Genomic DNA, 25,972 nt, shown 5'->3' with positions numbered 1-25,972 from the left:
ACCTTGACAAAAACATCGCGGCCACGGAATGAAGCCGTTGAGCCACGAGAACAAAGAGTTTCTGTCGTCCTTTGTCAGACGGTATCCCTATCTCCGTCTGCCCACCGTTCTCTTTCCCTTCAGACTTTTATCTCTTCCCCCTTTCTCTTTCACTTACTTTTATCTATGTCTGTTTGCCACTGTTCGGATTATTACACCGTCGCTTTCACTGTCTGCCGGCCATCATTTGCGTCGTCCATACATTGCTCCCATTGACCTGTTATTGCGAGAATAATCGTTAGAAACCGGTAGAATAAATTGCGGAAGCAGACAGCTTTGCACGTCATTAGAATATACAATAAAATATATAATACGTTAAATACATTGACATAATTAACAGAGAATTCAGTTAAATGATATAAATAAAAATATTATTCTCATTTCCATATTCCAAGAGCTAAATATTAAAAAGTTTTATTTATCATATAAATATCCGGCACAATACATAAATCGATTCGGCATCGTTAGACCCGGCTGACCTTTCGCTGTTGGTCTTCGGGGAAGGCGACCTTTAAAACGGAGTTCACTACTGACCTCTTAATATCACTGGCCTCGCTCGCATTTTAATGCAATCGGTACAACGGTTAATTAAGCCAAAGTTCACGTTCTTAATGAAACTCGTCGATAATCAAACGGATGAAATATCGAAAGCTCCGGTCAGTTTCCTCGCGACGCTTCCGCTCGGCGGTCTCGCGGAAGAAGAGAAAAGCGGGAATGCTAAGGACGTGAAGACACGCCAGACCTGTCGATATCAGAACGGCGACGTCCCTCGTACAACAACATCCGATGACAGAGAAGAAGGGGATGAAGAGGCGATAAGAGAGAGCAAGAGAGAAAGAGAGAAGAGAGACAACAGAGTTGAACAAGTTGGAAAAACACTTAAGCGGGCAGCTAATGCTTTTATCGCGACCCTTGATTCCACCCTCGCCTGATTTTCGGCGACAAATCAAGGCGCTTGTCCCGCCGGGAACGGTAAATACGTTTTCGACGCCCCCGCGTGAAATAATGCGTGCACGCGTGGCGTAAAGCGCGTAGCGCGCTCTTACGCGCGACAATACGCGCGAGCAGGCGCGTCACCGGAGGGTGAGATACGAACCGAGTGGCGGAAGAATGGCACTTTATTAGTGTTTGCAAACGACGTTCCGCCGGCGCGCGACGTTCCCCGTCTTCGATGATTTATCAGGCCAAGACAACGTCGTTTCGTTTCCTTAAAATAGCGGCATTCGCGCAAAAAAGGCTACCATCCCGCACGTAGAATACAGATGTGGTAAAGATTTGCGACAAGTACAAACCACATAAAACATCGTACGTTATGACGATAGTATGTTTAATGTGTATGTAGATAAATATTGTATTTACTTTTGTGCAACGTATTGCACGATTTAATGCATCGTATCGTATGTAGTGCATCGCATTAAAAAATTTATTCAACAAGCAGTTAGATAATTATCAAACAAAAAAGATAAAATAAAAAAGTTATTTTTACATTTTTCGTTAATTGAGTCACATCATAGTGAAACAATCTATGTGATGGAACAATAAATACCTTTGTTTATATCTCAAATATTCTAATTATTTGATAGTTTATTGATTTTTGGCGCTTGTTTGACGGGTTGATATTTCTTGTTTTAAAGAATCGATACCCGTGCGAAGCTGTTGCCCGGGGAACAATAACTTGTGAAAGATTGATACGTGATCTGATGATCTTGTGGATTTGGAAATTCGATATTAGCGAACGTTTAGATCCTACTATTCATAGAGAATCGAAATTCTCGCAGAGGATTGCCCGCCATTCCGCACAACGTGTTAAAAATGGTACTGTATGCACGCGGACCTGCCGATTAGTGGAACGCACGCCTCGCTAATCGGATTTCCGATGTATTGGCAAATTCCTAAACCGATTCTCGGTACATCCCTAACAAACTAGATTTATTAACAACAATATAAAATTAACGTTAAAGCGTAAAGAATTTGAGAATATAAAAGAAAATTTATTTCTCGCAAGATCACGGGGCGACGTAACGTATCGTCATCTTTTTTTCGGATTATTGGTCGAAATTAATCGCGGAATTTACAACGGAATATCTCTGGACCGACGTTGCTGTTGAAACAAAATGCCCGAGATTCGCACTTCCGAGGATCGCCGTGGCAGCGAGGATGGCAGCACGTACCATTCCGGGAGGCGCATCACCCCCCGAGTTTCAGGTTAGCAAGAGCTGTTCTATAGACTCGAAGTAGGTAGCGAAGGTAGGGAACGGGGAGGGTGAAGGGAAACGACGACGGCGGAAGAGCAGGAGCAGGAGGAAGAGAAGGAGGAGGAGGAAGAGGAAGAAGAGATGGGGGATGGAGGCACTCCATCGCAGTCCGTCGCCTCGACCAGAGGGTGGGAGTAGCCGGCGGCGGGGTGGTTTTGTCTTCCTTCATCCTCTCCGCCGCGCGCCCTCCTCCACATTTACCGAGTGCGCTTGCGCTCGCCGAACCACCCCCGCGCGAGCCACCCTCTTCCTGCGCCGGCCCGTTCACCCTTCTGCCCCTTCCCTCCCGTGTGTCCTCTCGCGCGCCACCCCTCTATTGATTTTGTTACAAACCGGCTCCATCCCACCCGCTCCGGCCTCCCGACGTCACCCTCGCCGACCCTCGCAAAGTCCGTTGGAGCGATACGTGCCGATGCGTGTATATATGCACGTTGATATATAAACGTATATTGTTTATACATATTTCGCCGGCGTCGTCATCATCCACTGGACGACTCGAAATTCCGAACACACGCGACAACAACGCGCCCTGCCGCCCTTACGATTGAGTCGTCAATAAAAGTGGTAGCGTACTGACCTGAAAATTGTAAACCGAGAGATCGCGATAATATCAAAAACACTCGCGCGAACCATCCGCATTCTTTGTCGGCAATAATCGGAATTAACTAACTTTCATTTACATTTTATTTTAGATTACAATCTTAGATTCCAATTACATTATACAAAAGCAAAAAGAAATCAAAATGTAATTTATAATTAAATTAATATCGCACTAAAAATCATAAAAAGAGTATATTTTTTCTACTATTCTTATAATGCGCGTATTATTTTTAAAAGATACAATCAACTAGAGAAGAATAGTTACTCTTTATTTCTATTATAAGTTAGATATCTCAATACCCGTTATTTTAACTCAAATAATTGAAATACATAACAGTAAAGGCTCACAAATCGAACATAAGCCATACCTAAATAAAAAAATTGCAGAAAAAATAGCAAAATTTTCTTAAAGATCAAGATACTTTAAATAGAGAATGAAAATAGATACATTTACAGCATAATATTTCATACCAGCCACATAAAAAGCATATAATTTCCAGCACCAGCGCAGCATTCGCGTTCGCAGGATAAGAATCCGAGCATCAACGCTTATCGATATATGGAGCCCGTGTTTGCCGTATGAGCGCATAGCACGTATTCATTTTTTTTCGCGAGCTATTTCATTCGACTCTATCACGTGCACGCAGCCGACATTCGGTCGGCCACTCTCAGTGGTCCCCAACTGGTTCAAGTACCACGTGCTCTTCGTAGCCGCCCTTGCGCTCACGTACGACCCAAGAAGTACTCGATGGCATTTGCGGTGGATTTGGCGGTTCTCCGCGCCACGGGAGCCCCACTTCTGGCCACCGGTATAACCATGGGGTCCTCTCTCTCTTCCTCTCTGCGTTTCTCTCTCCTTCCTCCCCCCCTCGCTCGCCCTTACCGACGCTCGCGCTCTCGAGAGGCCCCGTATGATACCCCCGTGATAATCTCTCGTCTATCGGGAGGGAGTCGCTGAGCGCGGATTAAAAGGGTGCCTTCCACCCAGGGTTCCAGCAAGATCTACATTTTTCCTCTCTCTCTCTTTCTCTCTGTTCCTCTCACTAAGCTCTCTCGACATTCGCGATTACGACGCATCGTCGAGAAATTCATTCGCGAGAATCGCGTGAAGTATATTTCGCACATTGAGTAATGATAGGTTTCGTGAAAAATCACCACGAACATCAACGATCGTACCAACGCATTTCTCGAAATTTAATATGCTCATAAACGATGTTTACGTCGCTGCTTTACAGCAGATTGGAATAATTGCGAGAGGTCTAAAATATTTGGATCGACATCTGCCGGCTTCGTCACTGTGAAGGAAGCCGGCTTGGTTGTTAAGCCGGCTCCCGCGTAAGTCAGGCATGAAAAGATTCGAGAACCTTGTTTTAGGGGATTGCCGGCGAATTTTCGCAATTGCACTACAAGTTATAAAATATTCCACACTAGTAAACAATGATGATAACATTAAAAAAATATAATTGTTATCTAAATGTCTACAAGTGCGTTATTTGTTAGAAAATTATTTAATATTATAAAGTAAATGAGCTGCACGCCGCGCCAATTGAGCGAGTGAATAAATCTAAAATTGTTAACGGAGAATTTCTTTTGTTTTCGAGGCTATTCTCGTCTAATGTGTAGCACACTTTAATATAAAATCTATGAAGCTTATAATACATCTCAAAAGATATTATTGATAAAAATTAATATACTTCTATTCTTAGCGAATTAATCGAACCAATTATGCGTCATTTATTATACTTCGCCAGATATTCGTCTCCTTGACTCAACAATTCGACGTTACATAAGGTTTCATGTCGAGGGGGGGATAGGATCCTGACGAGAAATCGGGCCTGCGTCCAAAGTGGGTTAATAAAGCGATATTAAAGCCACGGGTGGTAGACCCTACGGCAGAATCCCTCGTGTCCACTCCGGCGCGGTCTTCGGCCAGCGGGAATTACGTGCGAAAGCCGCCACCCCGTGATCCACCATAGCGTTTCATTAGCGCACCGCTATGTCAGCACGTTTTTGCGACAAGCTCGCGAGCTCAATTATTAACTCCATGTTTTTTAAAACATTAATTTTATAACGCTATTTTCTTTTACATTTAAAAGAGTATGATTCTTTACTATGTCTCGATAAAAATTGGATTTTTATTGTAGAGCATTGTATGCAACTTTCCCTATTAACTTTTAATAAATTACATTATGTTTTATACACTAATTTATTATATGTTCCTAACATTTTTTATTTAACAGTTATATAACATAACTGTTTCATGTTTTTACATATAATAAATATTAAAAATCTATATTGTGTTCAATATTTAATACAAAATAATAATGTTGATATGTTTGTATAACATAAATGTTAAAAAAATACCATATGCCGTCATATGTTAACAATTGTTAAGATTTACATAAAAAATTATTAAATATAACTTACCTAGTTACAAAAAAAAACTATCGACTTGATGCAATTACCTAAATTAGAAACGCCCGAGAGATTTACCACTTCCGGTCTATGCGGTCCGCCACAGCACTACATTATCGCGACGTAATCTCTGCGAATGTAGAATTTTCACCCGCATATTCCGGACCACTCTAACTACCCGACAAGACTGGATATGTACGGTACATCGGCAAACTGTAAGTTTACAAACACCAGCGCTCCCTCGTTATTATCCCGTAATCCCGGTGTTTTACATGTTATGAGGATGCGAGAGAGGCGGTCTGTTACCTGCGACCTTCGGCGGTCTTACATTATTACACACCGCCAGTAGTCCACATATCCCACCGGCGAGAAGAAAGACCCGCATGATTTTACATAAATTTCACGAGTCGAAACACTCCCCCCCCCTCCCGCGCGAATAATCGCGATTTCCTCGAAAAGCTACAAATACGCCGCTGTTCCGTACAATCAGAATACCGTAAAGTAAATGTAACGTTTGTGTAACTAATGCGGATATATTTATTACCTATGAAATAGTCTACTATGAAATAGTATTTCGTTCTAATTATCTTTAAAGGTGCCAAACACGTGTACATATTTATTATAACGTATACAAAGAAAATTTTCGATAAAACGTTGAGTTCTTTCGCAAAGATAAACGTTCGTAATTGGATCGAAAGATTCCAAGCTATCTCAATCTCGAATTAAACGGGATCGCGTGCGATTTGGACGCGTGTGTTTTGACACGCAGCCCACCCACGTTACCCCTCGATCACACGCCTCGCACGAGAACTCACCATTAAATGCATTAGGACACGTTTAATAGTGCCGAGATCTCTCGTTATAGGTGGCCGCTTGCGTCGGGGGTGCTGCGCCCGTGCTTAGCTCAGTATGTCTGGTTCTTATTGTTCCCGCGCGTCAGACACGTGGCCGCGGCACGAGTCCGGTGATATCGCATATTCTTCCTCGCTTTCTCTACTTTTTCAGTCCCCTCTGATTGGCACTTTAAAATCCGCACGATCGTGCGTCGCGCGCGAAGGGAGGGAGGTAAAAAAGAAACGACGGGGAACACCCACGGCGCGGAGGTCCGCCATTCAGCTCGACTCGAATGTCGCTCCTGCGAACTCCCGTGTGTCGAGAAGTTTGCAGGCTAAATTGACCGCGGCTCCGATGAAAGCGATAATTTCAGCCGCGGAAAATTCTGTCTGACACCGAGGAGTATATTGTATTTTTTTTTCTTCTTAGACGAACGTACGCGTCGGTACAAATACGCGAACAGAGGATTACCGCGACGAATTTGAAAGTGGCTACTGCGTGACTTGCGTCTGTCTTGAGCTTGCGAGTATATGGCTTTTCTTTTTTTCATTCCGCTGTTTAAATCAACATTGAAAAATTTCTAAATTTGTTATATTTTGTTAAAGTTAACATGCTGCAAATTATAAAAATCTTAACTTTTTAACAGCAATATATCCGTCCAGGGTGGAAATACGAATAAATCTATAAATATTTTCAACGTTTCTCTAATATTTCTAGATGTGAATGCAAATAATTTATCACCTGTGCCGCAGAATCATCTACGTGAAAATGGATCAGGTGCCCTTGTACGCCGAGCGCGGCCCTTTTTCCTTGTCTACCATCGCGCGGTCAATTAATAGGAGTCATTTATAAGAGCAAACCGGGGAATCTGGGAATCCGCGATCCGCCCGGAGGCAATAAATCTCAAGTCGCCGAGAGCGGCATGGTAGCGGAACCCCTCTTGTAAGCTGGTTGTATTGTAGCTATTACCGAGCCATGCATCACTAGGTAACAACCGCACGATTCGTCGTCTCCCTCGTTTCAACGGCGAGCACAGCCATCTCTTTCCCCTCTCTTTCCCTCCGTTTCGTGATCCCGGGAAAGAGCACTAGGACACCGCGTAGGAAAGCGCAGGAAAACGCGCGACGCGTTTGGGAAGCTGCGCAGCTGATATCGGACCACCCAGGTTATGCCCTGGATACCTTCTGCCTGCAGGACGTTTCGCGGTGTTAGGGGAAAACGCTACGTCCGATTCACGCATGACCACGAACGATGTTATGGCACGGATGATGAACGAGCGCTATCGTTAATGAGCGAATCGCGTCTCGCAGCGGCGTTTCGTGTTTCGGGGACTTGTAGCCGAAAAGGCTGGATAAAGCGTCGATTTGTAACTTTCACAGATCATGAAACAATACGATAACTCGCGGATAATAAAAATATTTTGAGATGTCCACGATATCATATATAATCAAATAAATCTTTCTTAAGATAAATGTCTTTCTCTCACTATTATATTCCTTCCCCTTTATTTAAAATTTTTTTAAATCGCAAAACTTAAAACCTTTTGAGATGAAATACGCTATAAACACATATATAATATAAAATATACATATATTAATATATTAAAACAAAAAAAATGAAGATACTTTTCAGTAACACCGCATAGTAACGGTAATAACTTTCTCTTTCAAAAACATCCTGGTCGAAATCGGTCGGTCTGCACGATACAATAACAGATGATGGTGTGAAAATAATGGGCAATACTTGACGCGCGAGACAGAAGGTCGCAAGGAAAAAACGGCGGAATAGGAAAAGAGACGATGAAGAAGAGAGGATCGGGGGCAGAATATACGCGCGCCAAGCCGCGCCGTGGTACAGTACAGTCTCTCTCACCGGACAACCGACAGTTAGAAGAACTGGGTGGCTGTTGAGGAGGGTAGTACCTGCCTACTCCTCGCACCCTCGCCCGGCGCTATAGTAACAACACGGGGAAACATAGGGAAATCAATATGGCTTCCGTTGGCCTCTTCCCTCTTACGCGCGGCCCTCGCAGCCGCCGTCTCTCGCTCTCGTCCGATTTTCTCGTTCCTCCCTCGCTTCATCCATCTCTGTTCTGCCTTCCCTTTCTCTCTATCCCTCTTTCTCTCTCGCTCTCTATCTTTCTCTTTCTCTTTCTCTTCCTCTCTCTCTCTAGCACTCGACGCGGACGGGTGAACCCATTATAAGGGGGTGTTACTCCGGGCCAATCCCCAACCATCCGGAGAGAGAAACCAGAGAGGCGAGAGTCCAAGAAGGGCGCATGTGCGTTGCTAGGGCCACCGGATGGGTCGCACGATGCGATGCGACGCGATGTGATGCGATGTGGTGCGATGTGATGTGATGCCGCGCGTAACGTCCGCCCGGTATACCAGATATACCAGAAATACCTGACAATGCAGCTAGAAAGCATGCATACCGTGTAATTTGCATTATAGCTGATTATATAATGAATATAAATATATATATATATATATAAAAGTATATATTACATTACCTTTACAAACCTTAAAATATATTTTTTTAATAAAAGAATAATTAAATAGAATTTTAAAAATATGCTCCCTTCATTTTGCTTTAATATTTTTGTCAGTAGGAACGTAATTAACAACATTATAATTTTTCCACACAAATTTATAAAACCACGATCTTGAAATATTATATAAATTTTTAAAAAAAGGACATATATAAAAATGTTGATAAGTGTATAAACTATTTCAACTATCGTCAACAAAGTAGTTATATTAATATCATAAAAGACTGTTAGTTCAGAGTCTCTTTATATAACATAAATATAATTTAAATATTTACTATATACATATTAATAAAGTTTTAATATGTGTGCCTTTACTTCTTTTATAAAAATTAATTCCAAAAATTCTCTCGGAAGAATACAATGTATCAAGGATTGCTCTCTGTCGGCGCACCACGAAACTCGAAACCCAAACTCACACGTTGGTATCATAGAAAACTCTGATACACAGAACGTAAAATCTATTCTATGGAGAATATACAAAATTTTATAATAATATTGCAATTGCAATAAATAAATAAGCATAAGTTTATAAAAATAAATATGTATTTATCTAGTATTTATTCTCTTATATGAATTGTTGAATTATAAGTAATGAGGTAAAAAGAATCATATATTTATTTAAATTTAATAATTTATATGATAAAATATATATAACTTATTAATTTTTCACACAAAATATTAATATATGTATGTGTTAAAAGTATATTTTTTTTTATTACATGACTTTTTATAATTTATAACTATCTTTGAACAAAAATACTCTGAAAAATATTGTAATTATGCATAAAAAAGCGGATTAAAATTAAAATAAAACAATTTCTTTGTGTATTTTAGTGCAAAATAGTGGTCTACGTCGCTACTACAGTACGCGAGGAATCCTAACTAATTCCAAGCAGCTCGTTCTCTGCCTTTTGACTAAATCTCCAAGTTCGTAGACGTCGCGAAAGACACGCTCTATCACACATCGTAGAGTCTTTAAATGCTATGTCTGTTACATACACAAATTATTTTGACCCAGTGAAGATGTGGTCACTCAACCGGCGAGCTATCTGAGCCGTACTGTTCACACTTTCTCTTATGTGAAATTCTGCACCGTTGAGGTCCACCTTGCAGTAATGGGAGTATCCTTGTAAGTTCTGGCCTACTTTACTCCAAGAAACTCTTTTGGGGGAGAAAGAGAGAATTGGGGAAGGCCAAATGTCTTTATCGAGAGAGTATTCAAGAGAGAGCATCTTATCTTGAAAGAATTTCTTCCCCTTTCGCAAATTTTTATTCCATCCCCATGAACACGTAGGTCGCATCAAAGTCTTGATTCTCATCCTCATCTTCTAGATAGAGCAATAGAGAAGTAGCAAGTGTGATAACATGCACGAATTCATCACCGACCATCACAGCATTCCACACACTCTTCTTGGGCCTTTGAGAAAACCTCAGAGTTCAATTTTCCTTTTCTTCAACCCTTTCCTTTTCATAAACGCCTTGGCGTGCATCGTCGTGCAATCCGATCATTAATTTGTACTTTACGAATCAAAAGTCCTCACTTTCTATGATCTATGTGGATTGTGTGAATTATTTTTACAAATAATCACACTCTCGGGAAACAATCTTCTTTTGTCACCAAAGGCCAAATCCAGGAATCCACAAGATCGAATATAATTCCATGTTACATACGGATCTTATTGTAACATATCGATGTCTCGATGGCGAATGAGCTTCAATGATCAGAGATTCATCTCAGTCACATATATCCTCCACGGAACCCAATGAATAAGAGAGCTAATCGAAAGAACAGTGAACGAGCTTTGCCACCTGCAAAGCAAGAGAAGGCCTCATCCGGAAGTTGAGAAGCACGACTTCTTGCCAATGATGATCACTGAGTAACATCGGACCACCTACTAGTACGTGTTCAAATATGCTATATAAAGGATAAAGTGCTTGAATAAGCATTCACGAGAAAATGCGGTCAAATTTATTTAAGATACACTCTATTCTATTAAACAAATCTTTATAAATCTTTACCTTTTGTGTTTAATAAGATACAAGTAACATCAAAGAAAAGTTGGAAAGCAAATCATGTATCACGACAATAATAAATGATAAAAATTATAAACTTGAATCATAAAAATTCAAAGTCATGATGCCCTAGCGGTGTTTCGAGCAAACAAATTTATTCGAAAAGAAATTAGCAGTAATCCTCGTATAAATATGCCACTTTGTATCGTAGCTACATCTATATACTGAACAGTAATATATATTAGATATATTTTATAATCATATTAATAATATTTATAATAATAGAAAAGTGTAAAAAAAAGGTATAGAAAAATACAGACATAATTTTAGAAAATAATAGAGTACAAATATCGAACGTTTTCCAAATGAAGATTAAAGATTCGTAGTTACCCTAAGCACTCTCTAGCAATATCGTACCATGGTAAAAGATAGCAATTACAATAAAAAAATTTTTAACATTATAAAAGCAATTGTTATTGTCAGAAATATGTAAGCTCATTCTAAATATTAATATTATTTAGTTAAATGTAAAACAATAATAGTGTAAAAAATGCAGATTGCAGTCGGCAAAGCAGACTTCATGAGTAGGAAGGTTCCTGTATCCTTGCTAAACGTGGTATGTACCACAAGCAGAGCAAGTACCAACTAGTACCAACCGGAAATCGCCTTACCAACCTCGTCGGTAAAGGAGATTTCCCAGATAAAAGGTGACGATTAATCCTAATCTAATCACAATTAGAGAAGTAATAAGATCTAAAATTTCATGAATAAAGTCAATAAAAAAATTAATTATTAGGTTTCTATTGGGCTTTTTGTACTATTGCAGTTTTATATAAAAGAAACTTTTCTACTCTACCGATATATTTCTTGTAATTTAAAATTCCATTTCTATAATTTTTATCTATCAGTTTTTTTTTTTTTTTTTTTTTTTTTTTACTAATTTACAATTTATTTCTTGCACAAGAAACGTATTTATCGTGCTAATTTTTTATTTTTCAATATTTAATCATTTCTAATAACTAAGTATCGACTGATAAAATATATATGCGAGTCGGCTCTATATATTTATATAGAGTTACATATTTAAGAAATATGTATCTTACATATAAAAAACACCAAGAATTCGACAACTAAAAAGAATTATATAAATTTCTAAAGTATATGTCCCATTTCGTCTATTTCCGAATAATATAATTTTAAAGTTTTATACATTTTGAAATAAAATATAAAATATTTTGTAAAAGATCCATTTTTCAATGTTCTTACTTTAATAGGTTTATATATAAATCCAAAATTACTCAAAAACAATGGATTAATAATTTTATTTTTTTAATTTTACATTTAGAAAATGCAAATGCTTTAATAAAAAAAAAATAAAATTATTAATCAATTATTTTCTTAATTCTATGTATATATAAAAATATTCATTACATTAGAACATTAGAAAATAAATATTTTATCAGATACTTCATATTTTATTAAAATATAAACTTTAAAAAATTGTAATTCAGAATGAAGATCAAATCGAATATAAGTTTATAAAAATTTGTCTTATTGTTTAAAAATGTTGCATACAAAAATTAAATCGCTGATAAAAATTGAATGACTAAAATCTTTGATTAATTTTTATCAGCATATCGTTCTCGATATCTTATACAGAATATCAAACAAATTTCTTGCAAAAAAAGAAAATTTTTTCGAAGAAATTTTATCAGTTCTAGCTGTAACTTTTATGATTGTCATTTTTATGGTTTTATAATTTTAAAGAATTTAAAAATTTTAAAGATTTTAAAATGTCAGTACACATATGTCTCCTACAGCATGAATCAGTGAAACCGATTCACGTTCTGATTTTTACTTTATTTGATTCTATTGTAAAATTTATGTTAAAGGGAGAGATGGAAGGATGAAGAAGAGAAAGAGAGAGAGAGAGACGAAAGAGTGATCAGATGAAAGTATAAAAAGAAAAAATTACCTATGAAGATGCAGGATTAATGAGAAAGCAATACACTGTAAAAAAATCTAGCAAATTTAAACAAATAATAAATATAAAACTTACATAATTAATAATACTGTATATATAAAAAATTATGTAATTTTACAAAAATTTTGTAAAAATCTTATGTAATAGTACCCAAATTTTTATAACATTAAGCAGTACAAACGGTAATATTCAGTAAATTATAGTAACATTTTTATATTAATATAATAAATTTACAATTAAATTAAGACCCAAATGTTTAATAATACAATTACAAAAAGTATTATTACATCACTATTTTTATAATTTTACATTTTACATTCTATTTTAAATTTACTTTTGCAATCTGTTTAATTACAATACAAGAAATTAATTTAATAAGCGCGTGGAAATTTACACCTATAATAATTGATCTCAAAATTACCCATTATACAAGGTGTCCCATTTTAAATGATCCACTCAAATATGTCAAAAACGCCACATTAAATAAAAAAATGTTTCAAATAAAAGTTGTAAGGTTTGGAGAAGGGGAAAAAGATAGGGATATTTATGATCTTGAGTGAAGGCGCTTTGGAGATTTGAATCATCTTCATTTTTTATGATATAATATCATATCTGCTACATATTTTTTCTTAAAGACAACTATGTGTTTTTTTTTACACCAATTGATTCCTCTCATTATTTTGTATATAAAAGTACTGAGATAAGATAATTGAAAAATGAACTTTTTGACTTAATGCGATATTTCTGAAATATTTGAGTGGATCATTTAAAATTGCATCTAACTGACTTACTCTCGTATTAGATGAACACAACAAAATGAGAACAACTACTAGATGAATCTAAGCCAGGGGTGTGAGCTAACAGAATGAATGCGAAAAAACAGGTTTTGGAAAGAGGAAACCAGACTGCAATAGCGACAGAAATGCAAGAGGACAGAACTTCAAATGTTATAAATTCCTTCATACATGAATAAGATCACAAAATCGCTCTATTAAGAAAAAGTACATAGCTCGCATACAAAAGATTGAACAGTATTGGCATACATTAATCGTATGATGAGTTTTGCTTGTAACATATGCCTTATAATATTTATAAAACAATCATTATCATAAAAAAATGTATAACGTTAAAAATGCGTACAAAATAAAATAAAAGCTTTTTGTTTTAACAAATTATATTAGATTACAAACATATTTTTATTTAAAAAGGAATATGACTTAAAATTTTATTGGTTTTCTTTTAACTTTTCTTTATTTTTTCGAAATCCAGGTAGTAGTAAATCTCGGAGTTTGTTCTTTTTCGGCCAGATTATCTATCTATCCTGTACTATCCTATTTGCGTCTCAGCTGAAAAGAATAAAACCTGATTGATCGTAACAGACTGGAGAGAGCTTCCCCATAAGATGTGTTCGAATCAAAGAGAGTAGCCGGAGAGCTGCCGGGGAGGTGCCTGCATTTCTTTCATATTTACCGTGTATTGGTAAAAATGAGACAGATATTCTCCCGGTAATATCAAAAACTATCTTTCTACAGTGGTCCATCCTCACTGCTTCAAACAGCCCACTACAATATGTTATACTATAACAGTTATAGAGCTCAATGCAGTGATGCAATATCGCCTACCGCGGTCCCAGCTCCGCTGCCTCACACAACCTCACGGAAGCGTACGTCACGTATCCGTGTGACACACGGTTGTGTGAGGCAGCGGAGCCGGGACCGCAGTGGGCGATATCGCATTAGTGGCTCAATGGTTAGTGGTCTTACAATTACGATTAAAACTTTTTTACATGTAATGGCTTTAAAAGATAAATCGTCTCGTAAAAATACTCGATAGGTATTATATTTCGTAGGTATTGTACCTACGATAGATATTATACTTCGTAGGTATTGTACCTATTATATCCAAACAACAGTCAAAAGTTTCAAACTTGATTGTACGTGGAAGGTTGTAATACGTGTAGTACTAAGAACCACGCAATATATAAATTTTTTCTCATTTACTAAGAAAAAGATTTTATTAACATAAAGTTTTATTAACATAATAGAATGGCAAGTGTTAGTTAAACTAAATGTATTTTTTCCACTTTGCATAGTTTTTTTAGCTTTTTCCGTTATCATTTCCAAACCAATCCCCCCTCCACTTTCCAACGACTAAGGACGTTCATATTCAATAGTAAATGTTATGTTTCGGCAGTTGTGTCTCAGCCGTTAACCACAAAGCACTGTTTTCGGACAACTAAATCTTGTAAATCTTCTATACAACGATTCTACTAAATTATCAGGTAATGTTAAAACAAAAGTAAAATTTTAGTGTAAAAAATAGTAATATGTGATAAAATAAATAACAAATTATATGACCGGTAATAATTGTGACAGTGTCCGAAACAAAATAATTTTCTTCGAATATTTAGTCTACTATCGTATTTTTACTAATGTACTAATGTACGTTATTTGTGATGATGATTATGATTTATAACATATTATGCGCTTATTTACGTTATATAAGTAAAAAATCCTGTATGTTTGTGATATGTACCAATCAAAAATTGTGTAATTTTATTATAAACTTATTCTTTTTTTCATTTAAAACTTAGACGTGACTTTAAACATTTTTTTGACTTTAAACATTTATAAATTTTTTTCGAATGTGGATTAAACAAGTGAAAAGTACAAATACAAGTAGAAATTAAGCAAAAAGTTTACAAAGTATCGATAAATCGAAATCATTTATGGAAATAAAATGGGAATAATTAAAAATCAATTATGGAAATAAAATAACCAATCAATACCTGCAAATATTATATATTTTAGACACGTGGGTAATCCACGTGTCTCATATATATGATTGATTTAATCGTCCTGGAATTGTGATTTTATTTGTTTAATGATGGAACTTTTGAAGCATGAATTACATGGATATAGTTAAAATTTAAACTGGAATATTTAAACACGTAAAATTCGAACACATCGGTTGCCCACGTGGATAACCCATGTGTTTAAATTTTACGTGGCTGAATTTTTCAATTTGAATTTTTACTATATATTTTATATATTATATATAATTATATATATATATATATATATATATATATATATATATATATATATATACAGGATGTTCATTTGAAAACTTTCCAGCTGATTATCTCGAAAAGTATGAAAGATACAAAAAAAAGCTAAAACACGTGTTCCATGATTTCGGGGGGGAAAGAGAACGGCATTATCAATTTTTTATCAATATTTATCAAAAAATACGATCTACTTGGGCTTGAGATCTTCCTACCACTATATCTATTGAATAAAAAAATGTTTCCTATAGAAATTACTTGTTTTTTTGTGTAGAATAAAATTCTGCAATAAAAAATATAGGTTTCCATTTAAAAAAACAAATTTGACCTTCAAATTACGTTGAAAACGCCTTCCAAATAAAAAATTGATAATGCCGTTCTCTTTCCCCCTCGAAATCATGGAACACGTGTTTTAGCTTTTTTTTGTATCTTTCATACTTTTCGAGATAATCAGCTGGAAAGTTTTCAAATGAACATCCTGTATATATATATATATATATATATATATATATATATATAATTATATATAATATATAAAATATATAGTGAAAATTCAAATTGAAAAATTCAGACACGTAAAATTTAAACACATGGGTTACCACGTGGGTAACCGATGTGTTCGAATTTTACGTGTTTAAATATTCCAGTTTAAATTTTAACTATATCCATGTAATTCATGCTTCAAAAGTTCCATCATTAAACAAATAAAATCACAATTCCAGGACGATTAAATCAATCATATATATGAGACAATGTGAGTTACCCACATGGATTATCCACGTGTTCGGAATTGTTAGAGAACCAACACTTTTACGTGTTTAAATATTCCAATTTAAATTTTAACTATATCTATGTAATTCATGCTTCAAAAGTTCCATCATTAAACAAATGAAATCACAATTCTAGGACGATTAAATCAATCATATATATGAGACACGTGGATTACCCACGTGTCTAAAATATATAATATTTGCAGGTATTGATTGGTTATTTTATTTCCATAATTGATTTTTAATTATTCCCATTTTATTTCCATAAATAATTTCGTATTATCGATACTTTGTAAACTTTTTGCTTAATTTCTACTTGCATTTGTACTTTTCACTTGTTTAATCCACATATTCGAAAAAAATTTATGAATGTTTAAAATAAAAAAAATATTTACAGTCACGTCTAAGTCATGTCGAATTTTACGTGTTTGAATTATGTAATTTGAATTTTAACTATATCCATGTAATTCATGCTTCAAAAATTCCATTATTAGACAAATAAATTCACAATTCCAGGACGATTAAATCATATATATATATAATTCAAACACGTTAAAACAGCCAAAACAGCGTTGCCGCTGTGTTCATGATCACAGTCATAATGTAAAAATATGTAGAGTCGGAACACGCCGACTCGATATGCCTTGACATCCGTGCATGTTCGTGTGTTAAGACATTCCTGTGACCGAGTGTAAATTATGTTTAACCCACGTGTTCGAATTTTATATATATATATATACATATATATATATATATATATATATATATATATATATATATATATATACAGGGTGTCCAACAATTGCTGAATCACCTCTCGGGTATAAGTAGAGCGGGTTAAACCGAGTAGAAAAGTTCTCTACTGTTTTGCGATTTTCGCAATAACTAATGAGAAATTAATTCAAGAAAATCGGCCAATTCGCGCGAGTTTAAGTGCGCAGCGAGAAGAGACCCGTGGCGGTACAGTCCACTGTTATTTGGTTACTAAGCACGCGATGAAGCGTTGGGAGGAGCGCTCTACAATGAAAATGGCAACATACGAACGGTGCTGAACGCTAGATCCTTGCGTCCTAGCGACTACGTAACAGTGGGCTGTCTCTTCTCGCTGCGCGCTTAGACTCGCGGAAATTGGCCGATCTTCTTTAATTAATTTCTCATTAATTATTGCGAAAATCGCAAAACGGTAAAGGACTTTTCTACTCGGTTTAACCCGTTCTACCTACACCCGAGAGGTGATTCAGCAATTGTCGGACACCCTGTATGTATATATATATTTAAATTAGAAAATTAAAAGAAATAATACGTTGTCTAATAATCGAAATTCATTTTAATTTAAAGATTGAATAAGAATTATAAATAAATCAAAATTTAAATTAATAAAGTCAGAATATTTGTATCATTGATGTCCAACTAATTTAATTGTTAATTTATTGTTATGTATTTCATCTGTAAGATAAAATTTTAATTGATGAAATAGCAATATAAATTTAAATAAATATTTAAATAAATAATTTGAAATCATTCAAATTAATTCGACGGTATGTCCTTCAAGTAAGAAACAATCAATATATTTGTTATTTATTAAAGTATATATAATAAAGGAAATTATTAAAGTAATAAAAATTACAATTATTATAATAAACCCACACAGCAGGCATACTACAGCGGGATGTTCAGACGACATCCGGAAAATATCTTTAAGATATGCTATCGTCGGAATATCTTTTGAATGCTTTTGTGTGCTGTGTGGGAAATCATGGAAGAAGAGTATTATATCATAAATTGATGAATTTTGTAATGTTAATATTCAAGTATTAATTTTTAATAGAAGATTTAAATCTTTATAAATAAAGTTTAACGAAAAATGTAGATGCAAATAGAAATTGAGCAAAAAATTTACAAAGTATCAATAATTAAAAATCATTTTAATTACGGAACTCAAATAAACAATTAGTACTGCAAATGTTATATATTTTGTAAAAATTTTATTGTGTTATATTTTTAAAATTATATATCAATTTTTAAGGTCCATTTAAATAAGGATAAATCTTAACCAATACTGTGCGTACACCAATAGACGACCTGCGCATAAAATGGCACTAACAGTAGCGCTTCCCTTATCCGGTTTAAATCCGGATAATTTTTCAACGTTAAATGCAAAGCTTTTTAAGCTTGCAAACGAACGGAATTTGCCCACTGCCGGAAGAGAATCTCCAAGCACAGCCAGTGACTCGAGTGGCGTCAGTAGCTGCATGACATACAATACTTCATCCGTCGAAATAACACCAAATTCATCGAGACCAATTACACCAATTCGATTAATTGATCAGAAAAAAAGCGAAGAAAAAATAAATAACATAAATATCCAAGATAAAAAAGGTAACCAGGAAAAGGAACAAAAAATGGTAAGTTTCGCAAACGATAGCATGATGATCTAGATCTTAACATAAAAAGCGATTATAAGAAAGTTACATTATATATAAAAATTTTCGAAGAAACTATTAGATAAGAGAGAAAGTTTGAGATTTTTTGAATAGTATCTTAATATTATCACAAAAAAACATTTGCTTAATAGTCATTAAGATAAGGAAGAAAGTTTGTGAGATTTATTAAATGGTTTCTTAATATTTTCCCAAAAGAATATTTGCTTAATAGTCATCAATTATCAAAAGATAAGCACAAACAGCTTCTCTTAAAATAACATTATTATCAACAAAGAGAACTCTTCTAATAAAAAAATAATTACGAGAATATAGTTTTACATCGGTTTTATCGAACATAAATATTCATGTTTGTAAACAAGAAAAAAAACTGTTTCTTTTCAGGAAAATATCCGGATCTTGTATGAAAACAGAGATATATTGAATTTAGGCGGAAATATCCGTCCTGCAACGCTCTGGCAACCCCTTCCGACAGCCCGCGCTAATGTTGCACAATCGTTTATATTGCGTCAACGTAATAATAAGGAAGAAAAGAATGTTAAAGAAACGGTATGTACATGATAATTTTTTAAACGAAAGCTTTTGTTCTTCAAATAAATATTGGCTACCATTATAGAAGTTTGTTGATAATTCAAACTAACAAATATAAGTTTTAATTGAAAGATATCGACAAAATATAGATAAGATTAAATATTTAAATAAGTTATCACTAAATTCGTAACGCATAAATCACCAGTAAGAAATGCTGTGGAAAATTTCCATTCCAATTTAATGCCACGTGATTTCCATGTCCTTAAAGTTGAATATGATAATTTGTTAAAACAACAATTTTTGTACGTGTGTGAAGTTAGCATATCATATTTTGACATCGCATGAAAAAACGACAGTTCTGCTCGCATACACTATAGTTCTACAGTTCTAGATAGTTTTTAACAATAGTTCTATCGAATTACGCTAAAAAAACAAAAAAATAAAATTTCAAGAAATGAAATGCTAACTTCCCGTCTCACCTTCCAGCATCTCACCGGATTTCAAACGTATGAGCCATAAAGTACAAGTATTCAAAGAGTTCTACCGTTTCAACCCATCATATCAATAGTTCTGGTCATAAGAACAATAAAAAAAAATTCTAGTCATTATTAAAAGCATTTCACGCACTGAAATGTAATATGCTAGTGTCACTAGCAATAATGTAAATGATACTAGGGACTGGGAACTATGATTCTATGCTCGTACAAACCCAGAACTATCGCTAGTAACGCTAGCATATCATATTTAGGCACTTTTGGCGGAAATAATAATTATAAATAAATAGTTAAATAATTGTTTCTAAATAGAACTGTAATGTAAATGATACTAGGGACTGGGAACTATGATTCTATGCTCGTACAAACCCAGAACTATCGCTAGTAACGCTAGCATATCATATTTAGGCACTTTTGGCGGAAATAATAATTATAAATAAATAGTTAAATGATTGTTTCTGGATAGAACTGTAATGTAAATAATACTAGGGACTGGGAACTATGATTCTATGCTCGTACAAACCCAGAACTATCGCTAGTGACGCTAGCATATCATATTTAGGCACTTTTGGCGGAAATAATAATTATAAATAAATAGTTAAATGATTGTTTCTGGATAGAACTGTAATGTAAATAATACTAGGGACTGGGAACTATGATTCTATGCTCGTACAAATCCAGAATTATTGCTAATGACGCTAGCATATTACATTTCAGCGCGTGAAATGCTTTTAATAATGACTAGAATTTTTTTTTATTGTTCTTATGACCAGAACTATTGATATGATGGGTTGAAACGGTAGAACTCTTTGAATACTCGTACTTTATGGCTCATACGTTCGAAATTCGGTGAGATGCTGGAAGGTGAGACGAGAAGTTAGCATCTCATTTCTTAAAATTTTATTTTTTTATTTTTTTGGCGTAATTCGATAGAACTATTGTTAAAAACTATCTAGAACTGTAGAACTATAGTGTATGCGAGCAGAACTGTCGTTTTTTCATGCAATGTCAAAATATGATGTGCTAACTTCACACACGTAATTTTTGTTTTGTTTTATAGCACATTTTAAATGTTATATATATATTTTTTAAGAATAATTTCTTTAAGAATAATCTTATAAATATAAAGGTATATGTTACAAGCAATACTGTTATGCCCAGTGCCACCAACGTAGATTAACTTTAATCTCGGTTCAACTTATTCTAATTCTTAGAATTAAAAAAAGATAAAAAGTAAATTCAACCGAAAATTAAAATATTAAAATTAATCTACATTGGTGGGCATTAGTCAATTAGTAACACATTGTCACATATGGCATACACATGTGCGTCATGTGGCGTAAAAATTGCCGCAGAAATCATCGAAAATTTTTGCAGAGAACGTGTTAAAATAAAATATTTAATATTTCTTATTTATTTATATTTGGTTTTTTACTTATACTTATATATAGTTTATTTTATAACACGTTTTATATATTATATCTCTTTCTTGATAATTTTTGCAATTATAACTCATAATCATATTTTTTTTAATTCACAAATGAGTAAAAAAATCACGTAAAATAAGTAAAGCTCAAACACATAAAGTTGAATTAAGTTAAATTAGATTATATAACAAATCAAACTCTAATAATTGAAATTATGTTTTACAGCCACTTTGTATATACGCAGACTGCAAATTTTCTACAAATAAAATGCTCACCTGTTAACTACAAAAAAAAAGAACAAAACGATTAACAGTCATCGTTAACGTTATGGACAATTAAACCGATAATAGATCGGATAAGCAGTAGCTGAACAAAAATGTCAATTGAACATTATACAAAAATATGATAATTGTAATATTCAAAAGACACGACGCGTATCGCGTATTCGCGATATAAAACGCGCATATTGATTCGAATCTCATTTAACACAGAATCTTTTTCAAGTGCACAAGTGATATTGACGATATTGTTTGTCATACGTATATTTGAAAGAGGTATCGTGTTAAATTAGATTCAAGATTTTAAGAGATATATATTTTTTCCACTGATTACGGACTGCAGTGATCATCAATTTTCCTACAATTTGATGTCGTAAGATGTGGCAAAATTATGCCAGCAGCATAAATTTTGCAGCACGGTAAAAATAACTTAAGGTTATTTGATGCTTTATTTAAACTTGTTTTTCTAATATTAGATACTACAATTCTTCTAAAAACTTTTTTAATATGATAAAATAATCTCTACTGGCGCAATCATATCCCCATCTTGCGATACTCTTTATTTATATAAATCTCTCATAATCCAAACTTATCAACTCTATGCAAAAAACCTAGAAAATTGATAAACATTCACATTAATCATCTTTTATATCAAGTTTAAGAAATTTACAAAATATAGAGTTGATAAATTAGATAAGATGCTATAAAAGTAGCTTTAGATAATACGCATATATATGATATTACGCACAAATGACAATAGTGTACGTAACAATATCAGTTCCTTATGTAAAACCGTTCAAGTATGAAACAAAAGCTACTATTAAAATTTGCACTCGCATCGACTTATATCGATGACAATGACTTAATGTTCAACCATTTGTCTTACATCACGATTATACGAAATAAATTAGCACAAAAAAATATTTGTTTTGTTGCAAATTATTTTATCTATCCTGTATTTTATAAATTTTACTTTTATAAAGAATGAGAAAGAGAGAGAGAGAGAGAGAGAGAGAGAGAGAGAGAGAGAGAGAGAGAGAGAGAGAGAATTATCTACAACTCTTTAACTAATATAAAAAAAGGATCTGCATCGCAATGCATTATCAACATCAACGGATCTCCTAGCAGCTAGCTATACTTAAGCCGAAGATGAGCACGTTCGGCGAATTAGCACGTAAATTCGCGCGAAAGGCATTAGTGCCGTTTCACGAGCCGCACAAGGGGATTGATCGCTCGGACCCTCGTGCTTCTGCATTGTTTCAGCTCGAGCGTAACACCCGGCGTGGCGCTGCGGCCGATTCGATCCACAATCCCGCCCGTGCGACCCACACTCTGACGAGAGCCCACACTCGCGAATCTTGCATCAGGCCGCATCGCACGGCTGCGTTCCCCGATTCTCACGCACGCGGTACTCATTGACAGATTTCTCAATCTCTTCATTACGCACATTTAAAAGAAGAGACAAATAATTAATTATAAAGACACATTTATAATAAAAAAATTACAAAAATATCCCTATATTTTTTTTTTTTTTAAGTTCTATATTATCCTGCAATATATATAATTATTATCTTATGTATTCATTATTTATAATAATAATTACAAATAAGATATTAATATATTAATATTGGGTTAATATATTAACCCAATTGTTTCGCGTTTAATAATCGAAATTAAGAGCGATGTTGCTTGTCTGATGATTTTTCGCGTTTGGGTCTCGACATTTGGTAAATCCACCACTGCCGTGTGCGTTTATATCGCTTGCGCGTATTCCGCGGGGTGTGCGGGACCCTTTCAGGATGCACGCGTGCATATATACCGGTGCACGCGCGCGCGTGGAAGCGCCCCGTCCGCGCGGATGCGTGGGTGCGTGCAACGCGCGAGAGATGCGCAGGACGACTATTCAGATATTGTTGTTATTGTTGAGGGAACAATCGCCCGTCAATAGGCCGCCTCGGCACAATGTATCTATTCAGGTGCGGTCAGCGGTGCTCAATCGATCAGGATCTACCCTTTGCGAGTCTCGAAAAAGTTACACGGGACCGATGAAGACCATCGTCAATTTATGCGCCGCGGAGATTTTCGAACAAAATGCCACTTTTAACTGAATCTACTTAATCTATAATATATATACAAAAATAAGGTTCTTATTTTCATATCTATACTTCTAAATATACAATGAAAGAGATTCTGATAATTTTTATTTTACACAATACAATGGTATAAATATAATATTTGATATATTTTAAAAAGAAAAATAAGTATTAATAAATAATATAAACTGCATGTAAGATAATTAATTTATTGACTCGACAACGGCAATGACATAATTAAATTATGTTTTTTATGAATTGCAATGTATATTTTTAGTACATTTATTGTTTTTGTAATAATTATTTTTAATAAAATATTTTATTTTTAAATACTTAATAATTATTCACTTAAGTATAAATCGGTTCCATTGTATAAGATATAATGGTATGTATAATTGACTAATTACTATAAGAACCCGATTTTCCAGATCACTTTAAATATCAAATAATAAAATAAATCCCGATTGGCAATCAATAATTTCGGCATCTAGAGTCGAAATGCGCATGTCTAAATCATTGTATCAACATCGAGTAATCTTCATCTTGTTGAATTTTTTGTTACTATACTTTGCTTTATTTTTCATACATAAAAACTTCTTTTTATTATAGCTTCACAAGAGATTGTAGATTTAACTTGTACATTAAAATTCAAACACATAATATATTGCCTACAAGTCAAGCATTCTAAAGATTCTGAGTGATAATCTATTTTATTTTTTTCTGTTGGCCCGTAACAATTGAGAGTCGCTAAGAGCCGCTCGCAACTACTACTACCATTCAATGAATCAGATAGTCAGAGCCGATAAACGGACAGCCACATCACGATGATACACCATAGGTTAGCGCATCAAAGACGATCCAAAAAAGAGGTCCGGTCGCCGGAGAAAAAGAGACCGCGGGTGAGAGCCACTGCCGCGAGCGAGGGTACCAGAGTTCCGCGGCTATAGCGATGATTACGTATGCGGGAATCATTGTCGAGTAACGCGCGATGCACATGCAAAGGCCAAAAATCGTCGAAATCAGTCGAGTTCAACATCAGCATTGTACCTGGGCTTTGTCTCTGCCTCATTGTTGTTGGTCTGTACTCTCTTCCCTCCCTCTCATTCGCACTCTCTCTCCCCTCTCTCTCTCTCTCTCTCTCTCTCTCTCTCTCTCTCTCTCTCTCTCTCTCTCTCTCTATCTCTATCTCTATGTATAACCTACACGTACGCGAGCCGCGGCTGCTGTGCCGGCTTCCATGGCTAGTCCATCCACGCGACCAGGACCATTCGCTAGTTATGCCGGTTCCGCGAACAGGGTCGGTTTAACCCTTTCGCCGCTAAAGACGCGCACACGGTGCCGTTGAAAGGTGCAATCGCAAAAGCAAATAAAAATAAAAGATAAAAAAAAAGATAAAAAATTGATATTTTTACTTTGTGTCATAAATCCATATTTCATTTTTTTTTCTTTCTTATAAAATAATACCGAAATTTCAAAGTAATGATCTAATGTTAGTAATTCCATAAATTTTCTTCCTTTTTCAAAGTAAAAAAAAAAATAGCAGAATTATTGTCCTGACAAACACCAAATAATTTTACTCGTTGTCCTTTGAGACACAGATATTAAAAAAAAGATTAAGTTATTTATAAGTTATTCGTCGGATTTGGAACGATTCTCGCACAGTATCTCTACATCTCTTCCCTAATTCACCCGCCTAGTGATCTTACACAGTCGACGACGCGATCGAAATAAAGGAGAAGAAAGATCCACACAGCCAATCCGTGTCTGTCTTTTTCCACTGTGCATAATACAGGTGCAGGACAGATAGGACAAGATCTCCGCGCTGATATTGGAACAAGACCGAGCGAGCGAGAGGGGTAACACCACCGGCAATGCAAGGCGAATCCGGCAGAAGAGAAGAGGTGGCGGCGGAAAGCGGAGGACGGGAGGAGGAATGAAAGAGGGAGAGGGAGAGAGAGATAGAGATAGACGGTAAAGAGGGGATAGGAGGAGAAGAGGGCATAGAGCAGCTGAATAGGAAGCGACACAATGGACCTGGGTGGCTGTGGAGGCGTGTTATCAAATGGGTTCCTCATTCACATACTGCGGCCTGAGCTACCTGTGTCTGTCTGTACCGGTGTCTGTCTGTTATACTTATTCATACCGCCCATTGTGTCCTCCACTGTTGAGTCGAGTTCAGT

The 25,972-nt window shown here is 35.1% G+C and overlaps 2 protein-coding genes across 8 annotated transcripts in view; one reads left to right on the top strand and one right to left on the bottom strand.

Moving 5' to 3' along the window:
- The window catches only part of SoxN (SoxNeuro), a 278,527-nt gene that overhangs the window by 229,529 nt on the left and 23,026 nt on the right, over positions 1-25,972 (bottom strand). Inside the window, exon 4 of one of the 7 annotated variants that reach the window (XR_001100536.2) lies at positions 158-256. The exons of the other annotated variants lie outside the window; for them this stretch is intronic. The gene's annotated coding sequence lies outside the window, so the exon portion shown is untranslated. The remainder of the gene's footprint in view (positions 1-157; positions 257-25,972) is intronic. 7 annotated transcript variants of the gene reach the window in all.
- Positions 14,815-22,622, top strand: LOC105670967 (uncharacterized). The gene is made up of 4 exons (XM_012364749.2): positions 14,815-14,972; positions 18,555-18,933; positions 19,354-19,518; positions 21,647-22,622. The coding sequence occupies exons 2-4, from the start codon at positions 18,622-18,624 to the stop codon at positions 21,701-21,703; spliced, it is 534 nt and encodes a 177-aa protein (XP_012220172.1). The 5' UTR covers positions 14,815-14,972; positions 18,555-18,621; the 3' UTR covers positions 21,704-22,622.

This window comes from Linepithema humile, chromosome 1 (assembly GCF_040581485.1).
Source record: "Linepithema humile isolate Giens D197 chromosome 1, Lhum_UNIL_v1.0, whole genome shotgun sequence".
NCBI lineage: Eukaryota > Metazoa > Arthropoda > Insecta > Hymenoptera > Formicidae > Linepithema > Linepithema humile.
The sequence above is the reverse complement of the archived record's forward strand: the minus strand, read 5'-3'. Positions and strand labels throughout refer to the sequence as shown.